Consider the following 17,577-nt stretch of genomic DNA (forward strand, 5'->3'; position numbering starts at 1 on the left):
AATGGGCCTTGGCCTTGGTATTCGGTGGGTAAAGTGCAATTCGACAATTGGTGGTCCGTAATGAAAGTTGGCAATTTGGGTTGGATGCCGTTTCGGGTTGCGTTAGAAGCCATCGTTGTTGTGCAAGCACATTGAAAGTTTTCAAGTTGGGAAGTTGAGATAGTTGAAGTCATATAATATTGAATCTAATAGCGCTAAAAAATAGTTGAGGTGGTGGTGTAACCTGAACTTTGCGCAGCGTGCTTGGTTGATATACCTACCTACCTAAGTAGGTAGAGCCACACCCGCTAACATAAAAATTACAGGAGAACAAATTGCGAGTTAGCGTAGCCCATATATACAGGAGCGTTGTACTATGATATACTCACGTGCAAACGAGGCTCAGTTGAAATGAATCCTTCGTCGCAGCTAAGAACCAATCATATATATTCCGTTTCTACCAACCCTGTCTTTTCACGTAAATAATATACTCAGCCTTGCGGAGGGGCCGCAACGTCATGTCTATACGAGTTACTGAAAGAGACACTCTGCGAAGGAGCGCTAATACAAGAACTTACGGTCTCCCCATAACTTAAACAAAGACCATTTTACTAGTTCTCCAAAACACTCAAAATACCTGCTCTACTAACAGCATATCCAAACACCTACTTGAGCAGAACAACATCATCAGTCCATCATGGATAGCGCTCCCCCAACCTACGAGGCAGCAACCTCGCTCTCAAACCCAGGAGTTCGAGACACCAAATCAGCATATACTCCACAACCACAATACCAGCGCCATCTATTCCCCCCCGCCTTCGGCTTCTACCACGCCTCGGGCTCCCACAGCGACATGCGCATCTCCCTCTCCGCCGAAGCCGCGCCCCTCTTCTACATCAGCACCCACAACTCCCTGTCCAGCCAACCCTCAATAATCCTAAACAGCGCGCCCTCCCCCGCCTCCCCTCCTCTCGCCCACGCAGACCTACACACCTTCTCCTCCGGCACCGACATAAGCATTTTCTCGCCCCCAAACCCGCGCCCCCTCCTCACGACCTCCTTCCAAAAAGCCGGCGTCTTCTCCACAGCGCACACCTTCACCCTCCCCTCCCCCACCGGCTCCGGCTCGCAAACCTTCGAATGGAAATCTAGCTCTGGGCCCGAAGTGCGCGCTCTGCAGGGCAGGAGCCATGGGTTGAAGCTTGTGACGGCGGGTGGGGCTGTTGTGGCGGTGTGGGCGCCGCCGCAGAGCGGGAATAATAAAAAGGGCAAGATGGCGTTTATTGGGGGGGCGAGGGAGCAGTTTGGGGGCGTGTGGGAGGTTATGGTTGTTGTTACTGCGCTGGCATTGATGGAGAGGAGGAGGAGGAACAATAATAATGGCGCGGGGGCTAGTGGGGGTGGGGGTGGATGCTAGATTTATAGGATGTTTACTTGGGCTTGGCATAGGAGCTTAACGTGGAGCTGTATGAAGATTTGGGTTTTTGGCGGGATAATGCCAGGCGTTTAAGTCGGCCAAGTTACGCTTATCAAAGGATTCGAAAATACATACGGAAATCATACGTTTTTTGCGCTGCAACTCGGATTCATTTGTAAAGGCAATGCCATGTTGGACATGTAAAGTAGCTCTATGATACACATCTCTCAATACCCATTCTCGTGCTAGACGCAAAAAGTGGCAATATCATCGAACTTAATTTATACGTGAACCATTTTGAATCGGTGCCGGCCGTTTCCCCACGAGCCGTTCATTTGCTATCTGATGCACTGCTCCATTCGTCCCCCACGTGTCCCCATTTCTCCAGGAAATCTGAGCCCACAGAGGCTTTCCCATTACCATTAACATGCTTCTCCATCTTCTCGACAGTAGCCGCGATGGATTTGCCGTGACCGATACCGAGCTGAGAACGTTAGAAACTTGATAATGTCTCGAAGATCATAGGACATTCTTACCTCCTTGCAAGCAGCGCGTGTCTCCTTTTGATTTCTGGTGCCGGTATAAATCCACCTTGGACCGTTATTCTCAGCCAGCGAGTTAGGTGCCTCAGTGTGAGTTCCATGGACGAAGCCAAATTGCCCAAGCATCTGCTCTTCCATGTCCGCATAGTCATCTTCGTCCATTTCTTCCATGTCTTCAAGATAGTAGTCCATTGCTTCTTGACTGGGGAATCCATCGGCGATCATTTCAAAATCCTGAGGAAGTGCTCCAAGGCCAAGTGCTTCGGATTTCTTAGCCTTCTTTGGCGATGTGTCACTGTTGTCGCCAGGTGCTTTACGCTTACGCGAATCATCGGATGGGACGGGCCTAAAGGAATTCGCAGTCAGATGGTTGTCTTAGGTATTGCAGGACACTCTCTGGGTCCGGAATATCCAGGACTACTGGCCTAGGAGTTCCTCGTAGGGGTCAAAATCGAGATTTTCCGACAATGTCTTGTGAGAAACTCCCAGGTCGAGAATCCCGGATCTTGAACCATTATTGGGTAAAAGTCTCGAAGATTGTGAGACATTGTTGGAAAGACTTACCCCGCATAATCCTTTTCCGTTATTGTGGTCCCAAGGTGCTTCGCCAGCTGTTCAAGTAGATTTACAGGCGGAGGACTCGCAGATGTGCTCGCTTTAGCTTTGGCTCTCTTTCTTAAGGTCTGGTATGAAGGTATAAAGGCAGAGAGGCCTTTATTGCCCTGTTTACTCCAATCTAGTGCGCCTTGGAGGGCTTTTTGGCCATTGCAGCGGAAGTAAACCTCACTGACATCCTTCCAAATTGTCGCCGTTGATTTTGGAAAGGCATCACTAAGCCAGAAAGTCATGGCACCTGTACAATGAATTATCAGCATAAAGAAGCCCTGGTATCGGCTGTCTCATAAAATAGGAATGTTATTTACCTTTCACTGTCTTACACTGAATGAGCATATTATAAGTCCTCGATACGCTTGTGTCGCTGGCGTGCTCACGACCTGGTTCGTTAGCCCACGGAAAGGGAGCGCCGAGTATCATGGCTGAAGAAAAGACAGATGTCAGCGCTGTTGCAAGGGTGAGGTGTCAGGTAAACATGATGTGTCCAAGATTACATACCTTGCACGGAAATGAGAACTGAGAGTATGGTGCTCTTGTTGGGTTGCCACATTTCTGTAATAAGCCAGGTTAGTACTGATATTGATGGGTCATGAAACGCTTGGTACCGAAATCTAGGACCATTGTCATGGGAAGTGTGTGTTCATGGATGTACTTACCATCCGGCATGCCATTCCATGTGTTTAGCAGCGACAGGCATACTGTATCAAGATCAGTACAGCTAACGAGAAAGTTCGAAGGAAGCTACTAACCTGCGCCTCCCATGTGAAGGTTTGGATTGAAATTGTGACCATCGTCATCGGCTGTAGGCAGAACAAAGCGCATCTGAGGTGGAGAGATAGGATAATTGGCGTCAAGGAATAAGTCGAATCTTCGAATATGTATCTATTAGTAAAATTCTTGAATGATATGAATGTGGTGGAACCTACATGAACAAGCCACCAGCGTAGGGTCCTCCCTCTGGGCCAACAATTAGCACCTTCATAACATCCGAACGAGAATCAGCGACTTTGAGAAAGACTCCATCTGGGAGGGAAGTAGCCATATTGGCGATCTCTTTTCCAATGGTACTCATCCGACCAATGTTGGTGGTATGTATTACGGAATACTGCTTCTGAAAACAATGGTTGGCGAGAACCTCATCTGTGAAGGTTACTCTATTCTCCTCCATGAATTCAATCCACTGCAAGTTATCAGAGTTAGCATTGTCTAACCAAGAAATATTTTAGAGTTCGGGATGAGTCCTTAAACTTCCGAATCTGTCTAGTTCGGAGAATAAACAATTTAGGGGATTGGCATACGGGTTCCTTAAGGTCAATGCCAGCCGGTTGTGCCTTTGCCGTCCTTTCCATGCGTTCATAGACGGAGAAGACCTCTTGACAAATTCCGATCGACTCTTTCCCAGTCGTGGGATCTTCAGACTTCTTAGAGAGGTCGAGAAATACCCTAGCCTGCCGATAGATATTTTCTGTGCAGCCGAACACAGATGTAGAAGTCTCATGAACGTTGAAACTGAATCTGCTACTTTCCGTCAAAGCACGTAGTCCTGGGCTATTGTTTGTGCCGGGGCGTAGCTCAAAGACCATTTTAGAGAGTTCGGAATCCTGAAGGAGCCCCTTAATAAAGTCCAACAGGGCAAAATAGAGGCGCCTTCTTTCCGTCCAGTCCACTATTGAGTCATTTCTGAGCAAAACAGCTACTCGATCTAGTAGCATGCTCATTCGGAAGAGAGCAGTTGCCATAAAGATGTCTCGCTTGTCGGAATCAACTGGTAGGAATCCTTTGAGAAGTTGAAGGGTTTCGATAATAAGATCATCTATCATAAACAGGCAGTTAGTATTGACCGGAAAGTATGAGGACTTTGGATGAACAAAACAGCGGATTCCATAATGGCATGACATCTTGTTCGTGTCCTACTTGGCTTGTAACATTGAAACCCTGGTGCACTTCTTTGTCTAGGATAACATACCTGCGACATCACCGCCTTCGGAATTTGTTGTGACAGTGGGTGCATGTGCATGAGAATGAGGGAAGCCTCCATACGCCTGAAAGTGTGCGTATCCAGCCCCGGCAGCATATCCAACACCTGACTTCTTAACAGTCTTCATTTTCGCTCGTTTGTCGCTTGCATCCACGTTAGACCTCTTGACTCGCACTTCCTCGTCATCGAATCTTGCCAGGAGAAGCCATATGCCGTAGGTTCTACTCTCAGTACAACAGCAGTTAATAACACCTGCCGGGGTAAAAACATTGTCTCGACTCAACGCCGGCTCATATCCACAACCAACGCAAGTCCTAGCACTGCACTTCCAGCAGGAAACCTCTGCAATCTGGCGCTTGGGAGGGATACATTGACTGTCTCTAAGCCAGGTCTCGATATGGGAGTTGGCATCATCGACCCGGAGTGGCGTGGTGCACTGATGACACTTGAGATTGAGTCGAGCGTAGAAGGTGCGTATCATCGTTAGATCGGCATTATGGCCGAGTTCCTTTTCTCTGATGGTCATGGCGTTCTTTGCTGCCGGCATAGGTGCGTTCTGCTTATTGTCCATAGTGGTTGTATTGTCCTTATCCTCGTCCCCGTTCTGGTCCTCGTCCTGGGGGTCCGACGATTTGTTGGATCGTAAAGACCGGATCCGTTTGTTTATGGACTTCAACATTGGGAGGAAGTTGAAGTCGAAGCGTTGATGTGGCGAAGTGGCAGTACTAATATTGACCAAAGATGAGTGGGTGGGTGGCTTGGGTTGGGTTAGATTGGGTGAATTTGGCGAAGAAAGTTCTTAGGGGCTCCGCTAAGAAAGAGCGGAAGGAACGAGTCGACGAGGAGAGCTGGCAAGAACGTTCTCGCGGTGACCGGGAAGGTAACCTTGGAAGTTATTTTGATGCGTCAAGCGGCGCCGAACATCAAAGTTCGACAGTATTGGTTGCTGCCGAGTTCTGTCAAGGACGAGCAGGCCCAGGCAGCAAGAACACTTTGTTTCGAGAGGGGGGAATCTAGTGGAGACATTCAATACAACATCGAATACTTTGGATTGCAAAGAATCAGGAATAGCGCTCTGCTCTTTATTCTCGGCCAATGCAATGAGGACTGCCTTGCAAATTTGACGTGCCAGCTCCTAGTGGATGGACCTTGCCAGTTCGTCGGAGCTTTCAACCCCTCTCTCTGGAAAGCCTAGAATATTCATCCAAGCCTTGGGAGGTCAGAGTCTGCTTTTCTTGTTTGATATTGGTCTTCGACCAAGTGGGCGAGCTGGGACACAGCCGCGCCTTGGCAGACTTGCAACGCGGCTGAATGGAGAAGCAAGTAGAAGCCTCAGCCTTCTCAAAGGATTTTCGGGTAGCTTAATGTCCAGAAGAATCAAGAATATAAATAGAGGAAGGCTTTTAGAACATGGTGCCCGTTGATAGAAAATCTTCATGGTACAGCCTCGACTCCTCCACAAAAGCTTGTGGTTCGAAGATTCTAGGCTACGAAAGAAAGACCAAGCATCAAAAGGAAACTGACCTCAGATGTTCTGATCATAGATCTCTGCCCCAGATTTACAAGACAAGATGACGATGTCATGCCAGGAAGAAAAGTATTCTTCCAAGCAGCTAAAAAGGGTATCTGCAGCACGCCAGAACCGCAGACGATTTTAAAGTTCACGCTTGCTCAGTCAACTCAATGGGAATTAATTTGAACTCGAATGACGGCGAGGACTGAAACCCGGAGCTTTTCACAGTACAAAACTCCTTCAAATACGTACATTTCATGCCGTTTGTACTTCACGTCTCACTTGCCGGCCACATGTCGTAGCTGAGCTGCAAGGCTGCGGGTTTGAACTTGTCATCGAGCGTTGGCCACACCATCAGCCGGGTTTCGATTGTATAGGTTCATGCATAACACATCCAGTGTTGGAAAGACCTGAGGGAAGAAGAAGGAATAATATCGTGATGAAAGGCAAAGAGTGAGGTGTGAACGTTTGAGATGCGTTGTGACCCGGGCGTCACCCGCGTCTAGGCTCTTGGCCGCCCAAGGCAACCCACGTGATTATAGTCACACGTATTCGGTCGTATTCGTACTGAGGCTTAGGTTTTTCTGGGTCTTTTCCGTTGTATTCCATGCAATCCTGCTTGTTTCTACCTAACATGAAGTAAAACTCCGACCTGACAAAAAGGAAACCAAATCTCAAGAATTGTTGCTTTACAAACACCGCATCCAGAACCAACCTCGCCATACGGCTTGCTTTTCTTCTGAATCTGTGATGTTCCACGCGAATATGTGCAGGCAACCGTGTGTGTATTTGGGATAATCCGAGCTTCCTGGTTCTATTTCACAACTAACAATCGAGGACCGCCAATTTGTGGATGCCTTGTGCTCATTCTGATGAAAGTAGCGCAGCATTCGTAAAAGTTCTTGTCGAGTCTACAAAATTACTTATAACTTCTTTGCCAATAGCGAGAAGAAGAAAATTCATCACTAGCAATTCGTTTCCCTGCAGAACCAAATTAAATATTCCTTGGCAAGATGTTTTTCTTGCACTAATTTTATCAAAACTTCTGCTAGAATGACGGCATCCTCCGTATGCTGCAATGTTCACTCCCGACGCGGCAACGCTATGATCAGAAAAAGTAAGTCAACACACATTTCCCAACCCCGTATACGAACTCGCAATCGAAGATTAATACGCACATGATAATGCCGCCTGTACTTTCGGCGATTCATTACAAAGGTAATAGCCGAGAAAAAACAGGCTGGTGAGTGCATCCCCCGAACTCGAAAACTGCAGACTAATTAAGACTAATGGCATCGATACATAACGGCAGCGGAAACTTTGACGCAGGTAGAAAGATGTCCCATTTTGTGAATTCAGACGGCTAACTGAACGTATGCACTCTACTCTATGCGATCGAGGTTATCAGCGAAACATGGAACTTCGGCTCTGATATTCCTAGATATCATAATTGAAGTCTGAGCTACCCACGCAGCATAGTGTCTAGCCACCCACGCAAGAGGCTTTTCTTGTTGACAAATTATTGTTCCCAATGCTGATACCTTAAGAGTCCGTACACAGGAGATTCCTTCACCTACTTCATATCAAATGCGGTCGGTATTGTGGTTAGGTAATCGGCCTCGTTAATACAACACGACTGTATTTTACATTGAAAACAAAAATGAATCTTGTATTATATATATAATATATTTTGATCATAGTGGGGCGAATGCTGGATTTAGCGTCGAAAAGTGGCTTGAAATACAATTTTTGATATTTTTAGCCTAATAAATTAGGTATATGTATAATACCTAGGTAGGTTTATTATTACAAATGAAGATTATTTATATGGGGGTCTTACGATATCCAAAAAGGGTTTAGACACCGCTCTATTAGACATAGCGGATACACGTGACTTTTTATTAAACCATGTATTTAACCTTGATAAAACCATTGTTACGGGGGGTCATACTGTTTATATAGAATACGTATTTATTGATTCCCTAATCGTGGTGAACATTGCGTATGTTCCGCGGTCAATTGCGGACCTGACGCTACTTGCCCCGTTCGATCAGCTATACAGGTATCAAAGAAGAGTCATCTCTTGAAACTCGGGGGTGCATTTCCGCAATTCCATGAATGTGGACGTGTTATCGTCGAGGTATCTATCGAAGTACTTCGAAGTAATTTATACGTCAGTGGCATGTCCTTGCTCATATGCTTGAATTCCACCGGGGAAATTCCCGTCGAAGATGCACCTGCATGTACGGCGTACGCGTACGATGCTGGAGGTGATCTACTGTATCTCGACGTCCACTTCATTCTTCAGCATTGAGATGAGATGCTACTCCTTACCCTTCTTGCTCGGATTCCTACCATTCCAATTTCCATATGATAGCGAAAGTAGCAGCACACTAGCAAAGTAGCAAAACGGAATTCCCCAGGCCATGGGTGGATGGATGGATGGATATTTCCAAGTTGGGAAAGATAAGATGTACTTCGTACACCGGAATTTCCGAGGCAGTGGGAAGCGGACCACAAATATGATGTACCGGTATTCCATGACATACTTCGTACGAATAAGCGTGCGGATGTCCCGCTTTCCGTACCGTACCTGAAGGGCTGAAACGTGGCAGGGTCCGTCTGTGCTCAAGCATCTTGCGAGATTGGCGACCTGAGAGCCTGTGATGCGGATGAAGTTCGGGATGAGCAAACCGGCATCTGGGTTGCTGTTCCTTCGAAAGTGGACAGAAGACTTCGCAAATTTCCAATGTTCTTCCTTTGAAGATTTGCAAGTAGATCTTTGATCTCCAAGATGAATACATGGATTCAAGCTTGTTTTGATGCAAGCTAGCAAAGTTTAAATTTATGTAAAAAGAGATGGTTACTGTACGGTGAACAGGGAGACGAGTCATGAAGGAGGTGAGAATGTCAAGCTTACTGATATCTCACGTGTCCTCCCAAGTGTTCCAAGCGGTAAGGACCAACACACGCACACTTGAGCATCCCACGTTGTCTACCATCTTTTGGAGCTAGGAAGGCGGGGTACAGTACATTCCTGCTCAAGCTACCCCTCCCCTCCATGGAGCTCCGTATTCTTCCTGGTGATTGATTGCTTTATTTATTGTACGATACGAGACAAGGTTAGGAGAAACAGCCTAATGTTTCCTGTCATACAGCCACACGGAGCGATAGGTTCTGGCAACAACGACGTGTATTCGGTGTACTCAATTGTCGTCTACTTCTGCCAGTAACAACGCGGCTGATGCGCCGTGGTGTTGTCGCTGTGACATACGAACCTCCAATCGCTCGCAGATGCGGTCACACCATCAAACTGGCCTCGCGTGATCAAAAGCAAGACGCGCATTAATAAAAAGCAAAGATTGCTGGCCGACCGGGCCTGGACGTCTGCGAGCAGGGAGGTCTTTCTCGTTTGCTCAAATGATCAGAAGTTGAGGCCTTTAGAAGTCATGATGTTCGGGTCTCTTTCATAATCAATACAGTAAGTGAAGCTCTCTGGGGAGATGCAAACCCTACAGAGTTTCAAGAAACACTTGCACTGGAGCGGGCCGACGGTTGTTCGGTGTTTGCTACTGTAGCCTGCCCTGCCTGCTCTTTGACCATGCGCCATTTTTGATCAAGTACTTTATTTGGCTGACAGCGGAGAGCGTTTGCTTCAGCTGCGCCTCTGCACATGCATGCCATCCAAATGCTACATATGCTATTCGCTGATTCTGGCACAAGAACCCTGAAATCATGCTGCACCAACGCCAATCAGCATAGAGATCGACTCTTGGCTTGACTCGGCCTGCAACTCCTCGACAAGTATCACATTTTAGCCAAAATTTCCTTCTCGTCATATCCATGTCCTTTCCAACCAAGACCCCTGGCCCTGCACGTTGCTAGAAGCCCGCATTTCTGCGCGCTCTCATAAGTTGGCCAAGGAGTGATAATGGGACAACGCATCGTGTCTCACCCGTCCGTCCAGCTACACAATCCAGCATAAGTTAGCCCACTCCCCACTCCGACCTTCAAAAACAATCCCCATCCTTTCAAAATTCCCTCCTCTCATCTCTAAACCCTTATGCACCAATTTCGCAACATTGCAGAACCTCTGCCATCATACTTGCTTGCAAACATTCACAGGATCTTGAACTACGACTATAAACAACAACCACAGCTGCTCTGCTCTGCTCTGTTTTGCTCGTTACTTTAGCCGCTGGCTCAAGTAGCTTCGACACCAACAACTACCAACCGCCAACCACTATTCGAACCAGAGGAAGACTTGTCCGTTTCTTTTATTTTCAGGACCCAGTACTTTTCCAATGACTTGTGTCCAAACCCAATCCGTTGTGACTCTTCCCGTGGAAACCATGGCAGGATTCGACCCACAGAAGCGCACCAGGACCAAGGCTGCCGCCAGGTATATTCTTTTTCCTCTGCTTAATTTGTTATTTTCATCGCGCCGAAACATTATGTTGTCAGAAAGATTGTTTTCATTTTTCCCAGCAACATCAGCAACCAACCCGTTGTCTCGGTCGAGGATTCCGCTTCAAACCCCCTGGCTTTTCAACTCAACTCTCAGCGTTCCCAGGCCCATATCATGTGATATCTCATATCGTGACTGGATTCCATCGGAAGGCTCTGGCGAATTGTATGGCCTTCACTTCGCGCAGTAAGTATCGCCCGTCCCAACCAGTGGAACACGGAGCCCGGATGCTTCCAGCAATCTCCATTGGCCGTGAAGGTGTTTGTATCTTGACCAATCATCCGGGACATAGTGTGTAGCGTCCAAGGATGTGACAGCTCCATGCTCCATCACGTGGTTATATTCCTCATGGTTCGAGATGTTGGTCTGCAGCCCCCCTGCCGACGCATCACACGTCGCTATCACGAAGGACCTTGAGCCTCTTGATCAACCTTGTCCTTACAAGGTCGGTCTACGTTGAAGAACCATGTTATAATGACATGAATCTTCACCAACCTTGTTCAGGTTGTCTGCAACCGCAGTTGGAATTCTTCTTTCAACTACCTCAGGAGTATGATCCAATATCACGTAGGATCTTGAATTCATAGCCGTGGAGTTTACCGTAGGACAATGGACCCTTCATTGCCCCTGTTGCTTCGAACCTGTTCGAAGTTGTCCCGTCGCCCGTCGACCTGGAAGAAGTGACCGTCGCCAACCGGCGACAGAGGGTCATGTTGGCACATTTATGCCCCTGAGTACGTACACCTGCTCAACGCCGACTCCAGAGTCTGGCATGCTACCCTTTTCGCGACCGACCATGCACTAACCAGTTGCTGCTTCCGCTTTGTTTGTAGACAATCCTAAAGCCGGTGAACCATAAATGGACCTTACACCCCAGGAGTCATGGACCGAAGGAGAGGACACCGCCGCTGTGGATACCCCGCCACCCCTCAACCTACTGCCTTTCCATTGTTATCTCCACTGTCCGCCCGGCGTATCCTGCGGGCTCTAATCCTGGATTCTGGCTTCAGCATCAATTTGCTTATTGTTGGTCTGTACCTACAACAACCCGAGTCGGAGTGATGTATATACTGACCCATTTAATCTGCAGGTCCTTGTCCGAAATTGTGTTTCTTTCTCGTTGTGTCATGCAGTCAATTTGTGTTTTAAGTAGTGGTAGCACAGCACACTAACAGAGATGGTGTAGCACTCTCAGTCTTGCAAATGGATCCAATTTTACCAGTGGACTGCCGGACTTTTCTTTTCGTCAAACAGCACCTATCCAGGGTCAAAACAGCGGATCATACTGGAATGGTGAAGGCTCACAGTACTTGCACCGTGATCCTTCAGCTCATGCCCACAGTGGATTTGTTAATTCTTTCGATTCTTATGCCGCTCAGGAGAGCCAAAGCGGACCAAGAAATGCCGGGAGCTCAGTATTAGGATCCAGTCAAACCCAATGGCATGAGGGCCTTGCCTCGACTCAAATGGAGTCAAAAGACATGTCACGTCTTCCATCTCAAGATATCGATGGAGTGCACTCACAAAGAGTCGCTCAGTCATCTACAGGTAACATATATGATGAATCGTCCAGGATGTTTCCCAATGCCCAGGCGTCATTTCATATGTCCTCTGCCAGGTCAGATGCTACAACCAGGTCAACCAGCCCTGAAAATACTGCTTTGTGCACATCTGCCCAGCAGATGGATCTGCAGGATTTCGAATACCCATTCCTTGGAGATGATATAGTCGACGTTCACCCTATTGTCCACAGGGATTCCAATGCAAGTATGGAGCCGTATCCCTTGAATGTCTCGTTATCAGGACCATCTTTCAGTACCTTTGGGACAACAGGAGATGAACCATTCTCTTTCACCGTAGGATCAAACTCCATGGTTAGCCAAGGTCCAGTCTCGCGAGAGTCAGTGTACAATCCAAGTACAGTTGACTCTTCGATGCTGTGGGATAATACTAATGCAGAGTTCCTCGACTCCCAAAGATCATCTCCCATTCTGCGTGAGGATACTTGGCCACACCAACCACTCATGACTTCACCAACGGGCAGCCCTTCGACATACTCGCCAAGTCTCGAAGCCCTATCCCCTAGGTACGTTCAGGATTACCCAGATCTGATGGAACTGCCCCCTTACGCAACCGACGACAGGGTAACGAGAAAGCCCATGGGTCCCCGTCAATCTAAAGTTGCGAGCGACTTAGCGGCAAACTCAAGACAGCAGCGCCTCCTGGGATCTGAGGCCTCTGATGACTCCTTCAGATTGGTTGGCCGTTCTGCTCTTGAAATTGATAATACTGCCCGGGATCATCCATTGTACCACAATGTGTCCGCTAAAACCGATGGACTTTACCACTGCCCATGGGAGGGACAAGTCTCTTGCCAACACAAGCCTGAGAAGCTGAAGTGCAACTACGAGTATGATCATTTGTATTCCTCCGTCTCCAGTTCCCAAGCTAACCACTTCGTGTCTGCTAGTAAATTTGTGGACTCGCACCTTAAGCCATACCGCTGCAAGGTTGTTGCCTGTGAGACTCTTCATTTCTCCTCCACGGCTTGCCTGCTCCGCCACGAACGTGAAGCCCACGCCATGCATGGACACGGTGACAAGCCTTATCTTTGTACCCATGAAGGATGTGAGAGAGGTGTACCCGGAAATGGCTTTCCCCGCCACTGGAACCTTCGTGACCACATGAAGCGTGTACACAACGACGCGGGCCAAGCCAAGAGCAGTTCTCCCGGTCGTTCACCGCCACCTTCTGCGCCCAGCCGAGGCAAGAAGCGCAAGGCAGATGACAAACCGGATTCCCAGCCCACTGAGAAGGCTAGAAAGGGCGTCGCCACCCCACCAGTTGTTGTGCACCAGCCACAGAAACCAAGCTTAACCGAGCAGTATGAGCGAGATCTCCAGAAAGCCACAGCCATTCTAGAGCAACTTCGTGATCCCAGGGAAGCTGCCCGCAATATGAACTTGCTCCATAGCATGCATGACTGCATCAAGGTAATGGCTCAGACAAGCAAGCGCATTAATGATGCTCCATTCACGCAACAGAGCGGCTGAATGACCAACATATCTGATTTGAGACAAGGACTTTGTGAGTACAGAAGAGCAACATATATTGCCCATAACCCTACCCATGTCGGTCCTGATGCTAACGTCTGAACGTTCCTGAAGAAATCATAAACATGGCCACTTCGATCCTAAGACCTTTTAGACAAGCCAATGGAGAATACTACAATTAGTACAGCGTTCCCAGTACGCACTGCTTCCACATGAGGAAATCGACAGTTCAAGTCATGAAACCAGTCATGCATATTTGCCATGGATACTGCCGTATGGATTGCTTGCTGCCCATGGAACCATAATGCCGGAGTGGATTGCCAGGACAAAACCATGGATAAATGCCGTGAATCTTAAACCGGATGTCCTATGCCGGGATGCACCGGATTTGCTCGCTCCATGAGAGCGTAGAGTGTGATTGAGGATGGAATGGGGGAGGTTGCTTAGTTGCTTCATTTGTGAGCGTGCGTTGTGCAGCGTTGTCTGTTGTTGATGTTGCTGTTTTCTGCGATGAAAATTGTTATGGCTTATTGCTATCGAGGAGAGGATGCAGATTTAAAAACACGGCGTAAAAAAACAAAAGTTGATTGGGATGAGTGATCTGAAGAAGGTTGATGAGAATGTGGAGGCATGGTGGTTTGAGGATTATATAGAATGTGAGCTTGTTTATTGTTGATTAGCTATCTTGCCAGTAGCGACCTACTCCCATACATGTGCGTGCCTTCGCTTCTCTAAAGGACTCACTCACCATTGTTGTGATAGTCCTCGCAACAGACAAGGGGAAGGAAGAAGCAAATACCTGCAATATAGCGTAGCACGAGCACTTAGATAAGCAGCACATTTTAAACCTTCCTTATACCAACTTTGTTTCATTCTAGTTGTCTGGCCTATCTATCTATTCATCTGAACCCACTTCAGTCGCCTGCACTGCCATCTCCGCTACTTTTACCACTGCTGCTGTTGTTGCCGCTGTCGCTGTCGCTGCCGCTACTATCACCTCTATTATCATCACTTGCCTCCATCACATTCTCATCTACAAGCGGAATCGATATTCCAACTGTTATCGTAACAGGGTTGCCAGCGTTGCCAGCATTACCAGCGTTGCCATCATTGACTTGTTCTTCTCCGCCGTCTGCTTCTTCGACGGGTTCTTCTCCGCCATCTGCTTCTTCTTCTTCTCCGTGTTCTGGTGCGCCATGTCCTGGTACGGGAGGGACATAATAGCTTCGCTCTGTTCCCTGGCCCGTATTGTTGGAGATCATGATTTTAGGTTCTTCCCAATCCCCACCCGAGGTCCGCGCCCCCGCGAAGGGAGACTAAGGTGGGTGTTGAGAAGATAGGCTGTGGGAGAGCGGGGTTAGCTAGGGTGGTTGGCGTTGTGATGGGCATTGTGAGCTTTTTGTTTGGCGGTTGGTTGGATTTGTTGGATTTGGATTTGGATTTATTGGATTTGGACTTATTGGATTTGTATTTGGGGGGTCTCATTTTGGATTGAAGAAAAAACGAAATTTATAGTGCGGGTGGGGGGGGACTGTATGAGTATGATTGTAGATATAATAGTTGTTATTCGAAAGAATGATTGAGAAGCTGTTATTCAGAAGCAATAACCAAGGAGCACAATCATAGCCTGTCACAGCAACACTCTTAGTCGAGGTACATTCGCATTCACATACCAGAATAGGTTCGCAGTGGGCTTAGTATATCTTCAATGAGTATATTGAGCCATGCCAACGGACTTGAACTTCCCCGTCCGAATTCCAGTACATTCCCACGATTATGGATATCAAAGCGCGAAGATCGATAAGATTATGCACTCTTGTCGAGGAGGCTTTGTTGTTTAAAGATGCCTTGTAAGAACGGTAGTAGAATAGTAAGTCCCGCATATATACAAATCTAGAGGAAATAGAAGAAGAGGTTGAGCTTCTATTGCGAACGTTTGCAATCATTACGATTGAGGTCTCCTATATTCAAAAACTGTGAACGCTGGCAAGGTTGTGGGAATAAAAACGACCAAAAGTATTTTTCGGGATATTTGCAAGAGGTTCAATACATACCTAGGTATCAAATAGATATTGAGGAAGATGGACGTGGAAAGAATGGCAGTAACTGCCGTCGATCACAGCCTATGATTCACAGGCAGAGAATAGAACGTGCCACGTAGAGTAGAGGGCACTTGCATCCTAAACTCTTTGGCATCAATTCACCTGAACCAATAACATAAAATGAAGCGCCCCTGAAACATCTTGCAGTTGATTTGATATTGTAAAGAAGGCAAAGGAGATGGAGCCGGCATGAGGTTGAGGATTCCCTATAAGATACTGTAGTGGCTGACTAATGGTTATTCCAGCCACATCAAGCCACACATGAACATCACCTGTAAGCTTCCCCTCCTCCACCTACAAACAGAACATCAACAATGGCACGAACCTCAATAGCAGCCAGCGGTTCCGATCCTACCACCATAACCCTAACACGACTCCTCACACGACTTCATCAAACCCTCATTATTCCCAATGAAGCTACTGAAACTAAGCTGCACACCTCCAGCATCGAGCGAGAGAAGCTCGGAACGGTACATTCAGCCCTTTGCTTCCAGGACAATCAATAGGAGGCTGATAATTCGAACAGAGTATAGAATACGCTAACGGTCTACTGCTCGAGCTGGAGCAGGAAGCCCTGAATATTAAGAACCCAAACAAGAAGCAAGAGACGCAGGCGGAGTTATTCAAGAAGCGGGAGTTGATCTTGCGGTTAGAGGAGCGACTAGGAGAATATGAGGACGTATGTTTCCTTGTTCACCCTTTAGAAAGTGAAGGCAAAAGCTGATGCAAACTAGGTTGGCAACGACGACCAGGCCCTAGAAGAAGAAGGAGATGCATCCGAGGGTGAAGACCTCCTCGGCGCAGACACACCTTCCTCATCACCCTCGCGCGCCTCAGCACCCTCTCCAACCCAAACCCCAGAACCCATCTCACCCATCGACTCCCAACCGCCCATTCAATCACAACCTCGACCGCAAACAGAAACAGAATCCACCCTCCGCGCCCGCAACCCCACTCTCTTCGAAGCACGCTCCGAACTCCTCGGCACCTCATCCGCAACATCCACTGGCCCCCCAATAACAAGCACAACAGAAGCCCTCCTAACACACAACCGCACCGAGCAAGAAGCCCTAACTACCTCCCTCCTCAACATGGCGGCCGCCCTCAAATCTTCTTCCAAAGCCTTCTCCAGCTCGCTGGAATCAGAGAAAGATATCGTGGATCGGGCTGCTGAGGGTATGGATAAGAATACGACGGGGCTGGAACAGGCGAGTCGGAAGATGGGTATGTTGCGCAGTATGAGTGAGGGGAAGGGGTGGTGGGGCAGGATTTTGCTGTATGCGTGGATTGCAGGGTTGGCGGTGCTGGCGTTTGCGTTGGTTTTCGTGGGGCCGAAGTTGAGGTTTTAGGGGATGGTGCGGGGGGCGAGGGGTCAATATCACAAATTACGGCTAGATTATTGGATCGGGAAGGAGTTGATGGTTGGGCTTGAATTAAGCACGTTTCAAAGATACCACGTCGAAGTCAGCAAGGCGTTGGATGAGATTATTGGATTGTATTTTATCTGCTTGGATTATGTGCTATATGTTGTGGTATCGTCCGCTCTGCCATTTGCAGGCCTGCCAGAATGTTGAATTGCATTGTTTGACTGCCATGTGATGATATTGAATGATATGTATGAAATGAAATGAAACATTTGAAAGGGGAGACATTTTACTATCCTCCACCCTTTGATTCGCAACGTTAGCTCATGATATATGATGGGAACTCGAGTGGCAGATCGTCCTTGTACTCTCCAGCCAGAATTTTGAAAACCCTTGAACTGATAATAATTGCCGCTATTCCTAGTATGATCCGTAGTATAGACGATATTTGAGAACCAGTTCTTCCAAATTTTGAGACTATATGCAAAGATACCAAAGCCGAAAGCCAGTGATGATGCGTAGAGTAAGGAAGTGAACATATAACGC

At 47.7% G+C, this 17,577-nt stretch overlaps 3 protein-coding genes across 3 annotated transcripts; all 3 read left to right on the top strand.

The window, feature by feature from the left end:
• Positions 1 to 676: 676 nt before the first annotated feature.
• LHYA1_G004650 (uncharacterized protein) lies at positions 677 to 1,396 on the top strand (the record flags this gene model as incomplete). Its single annotated transcript, XM_031149607.1, has 1 exon — positions 677 to 1,396. One exon carries the CDS (start codon positions 677 to 679, stop codon positions 1,394 to 1,396), a length of 720 nt encoding a protein of 239 aa, XP_031005986.1.
• Positions 1,397 to 11,639: 10,243 nt separating this feature from the next.
• On the top strand, positions 11,640 to 13,565 carry LHYA1_G004651 (uncharacterized protein; the record flags this gene model as incomplete). Its single annotated transcript, XM_031149608.1, has 2 exons — positions 11,640 to 11,644; positions 11,699 to 13,565. 2 exons carry the CDS (start codon positions 11,640 to 11,642, stop codon positions 13,563 to 13,565), a joined length of 1,872 nt encoding a protein of 623 aa, XP_031005985.1.
• Positions 13,566 to 15,981: 2,416 nt separating this feature from the next.
• Positions 15,982 to 17,016, top strand: LHYA1_G004652 (uncharacterized protein; the record flags this gene model as incomplete). The annotated part of the gene is made up of 3 exons (XM_031149609.1): positions 15,982 to 16,137; positions 16,194 to 16,346; positions 16,402 to 17,016. 3 exons carry the CDS (start codon positions 15,982 to 15,984, stop codon positions 17,014 to 17,016), a joined length of 924 nt encoding a protein of 307 aa, XP_031005988.1.
• Between the last annotated feature and the right edge of the window lie 561 nt (positions 17,017 to 17,577).

This window comes from Lachnellula hyalina (assembly GCF_007821495.1).
Source record: "Lachnellula hyalina strain CBS 185.66 chromosome Unknown contig00053, whole genome shotgun sequence".
Lineage (NCBI taxonomy): Eukaryota > Fungi > Ascomycota > Leotiomycetes > Helotiales > Lachnaceae > Lachnellula > Lachnellula hyalina.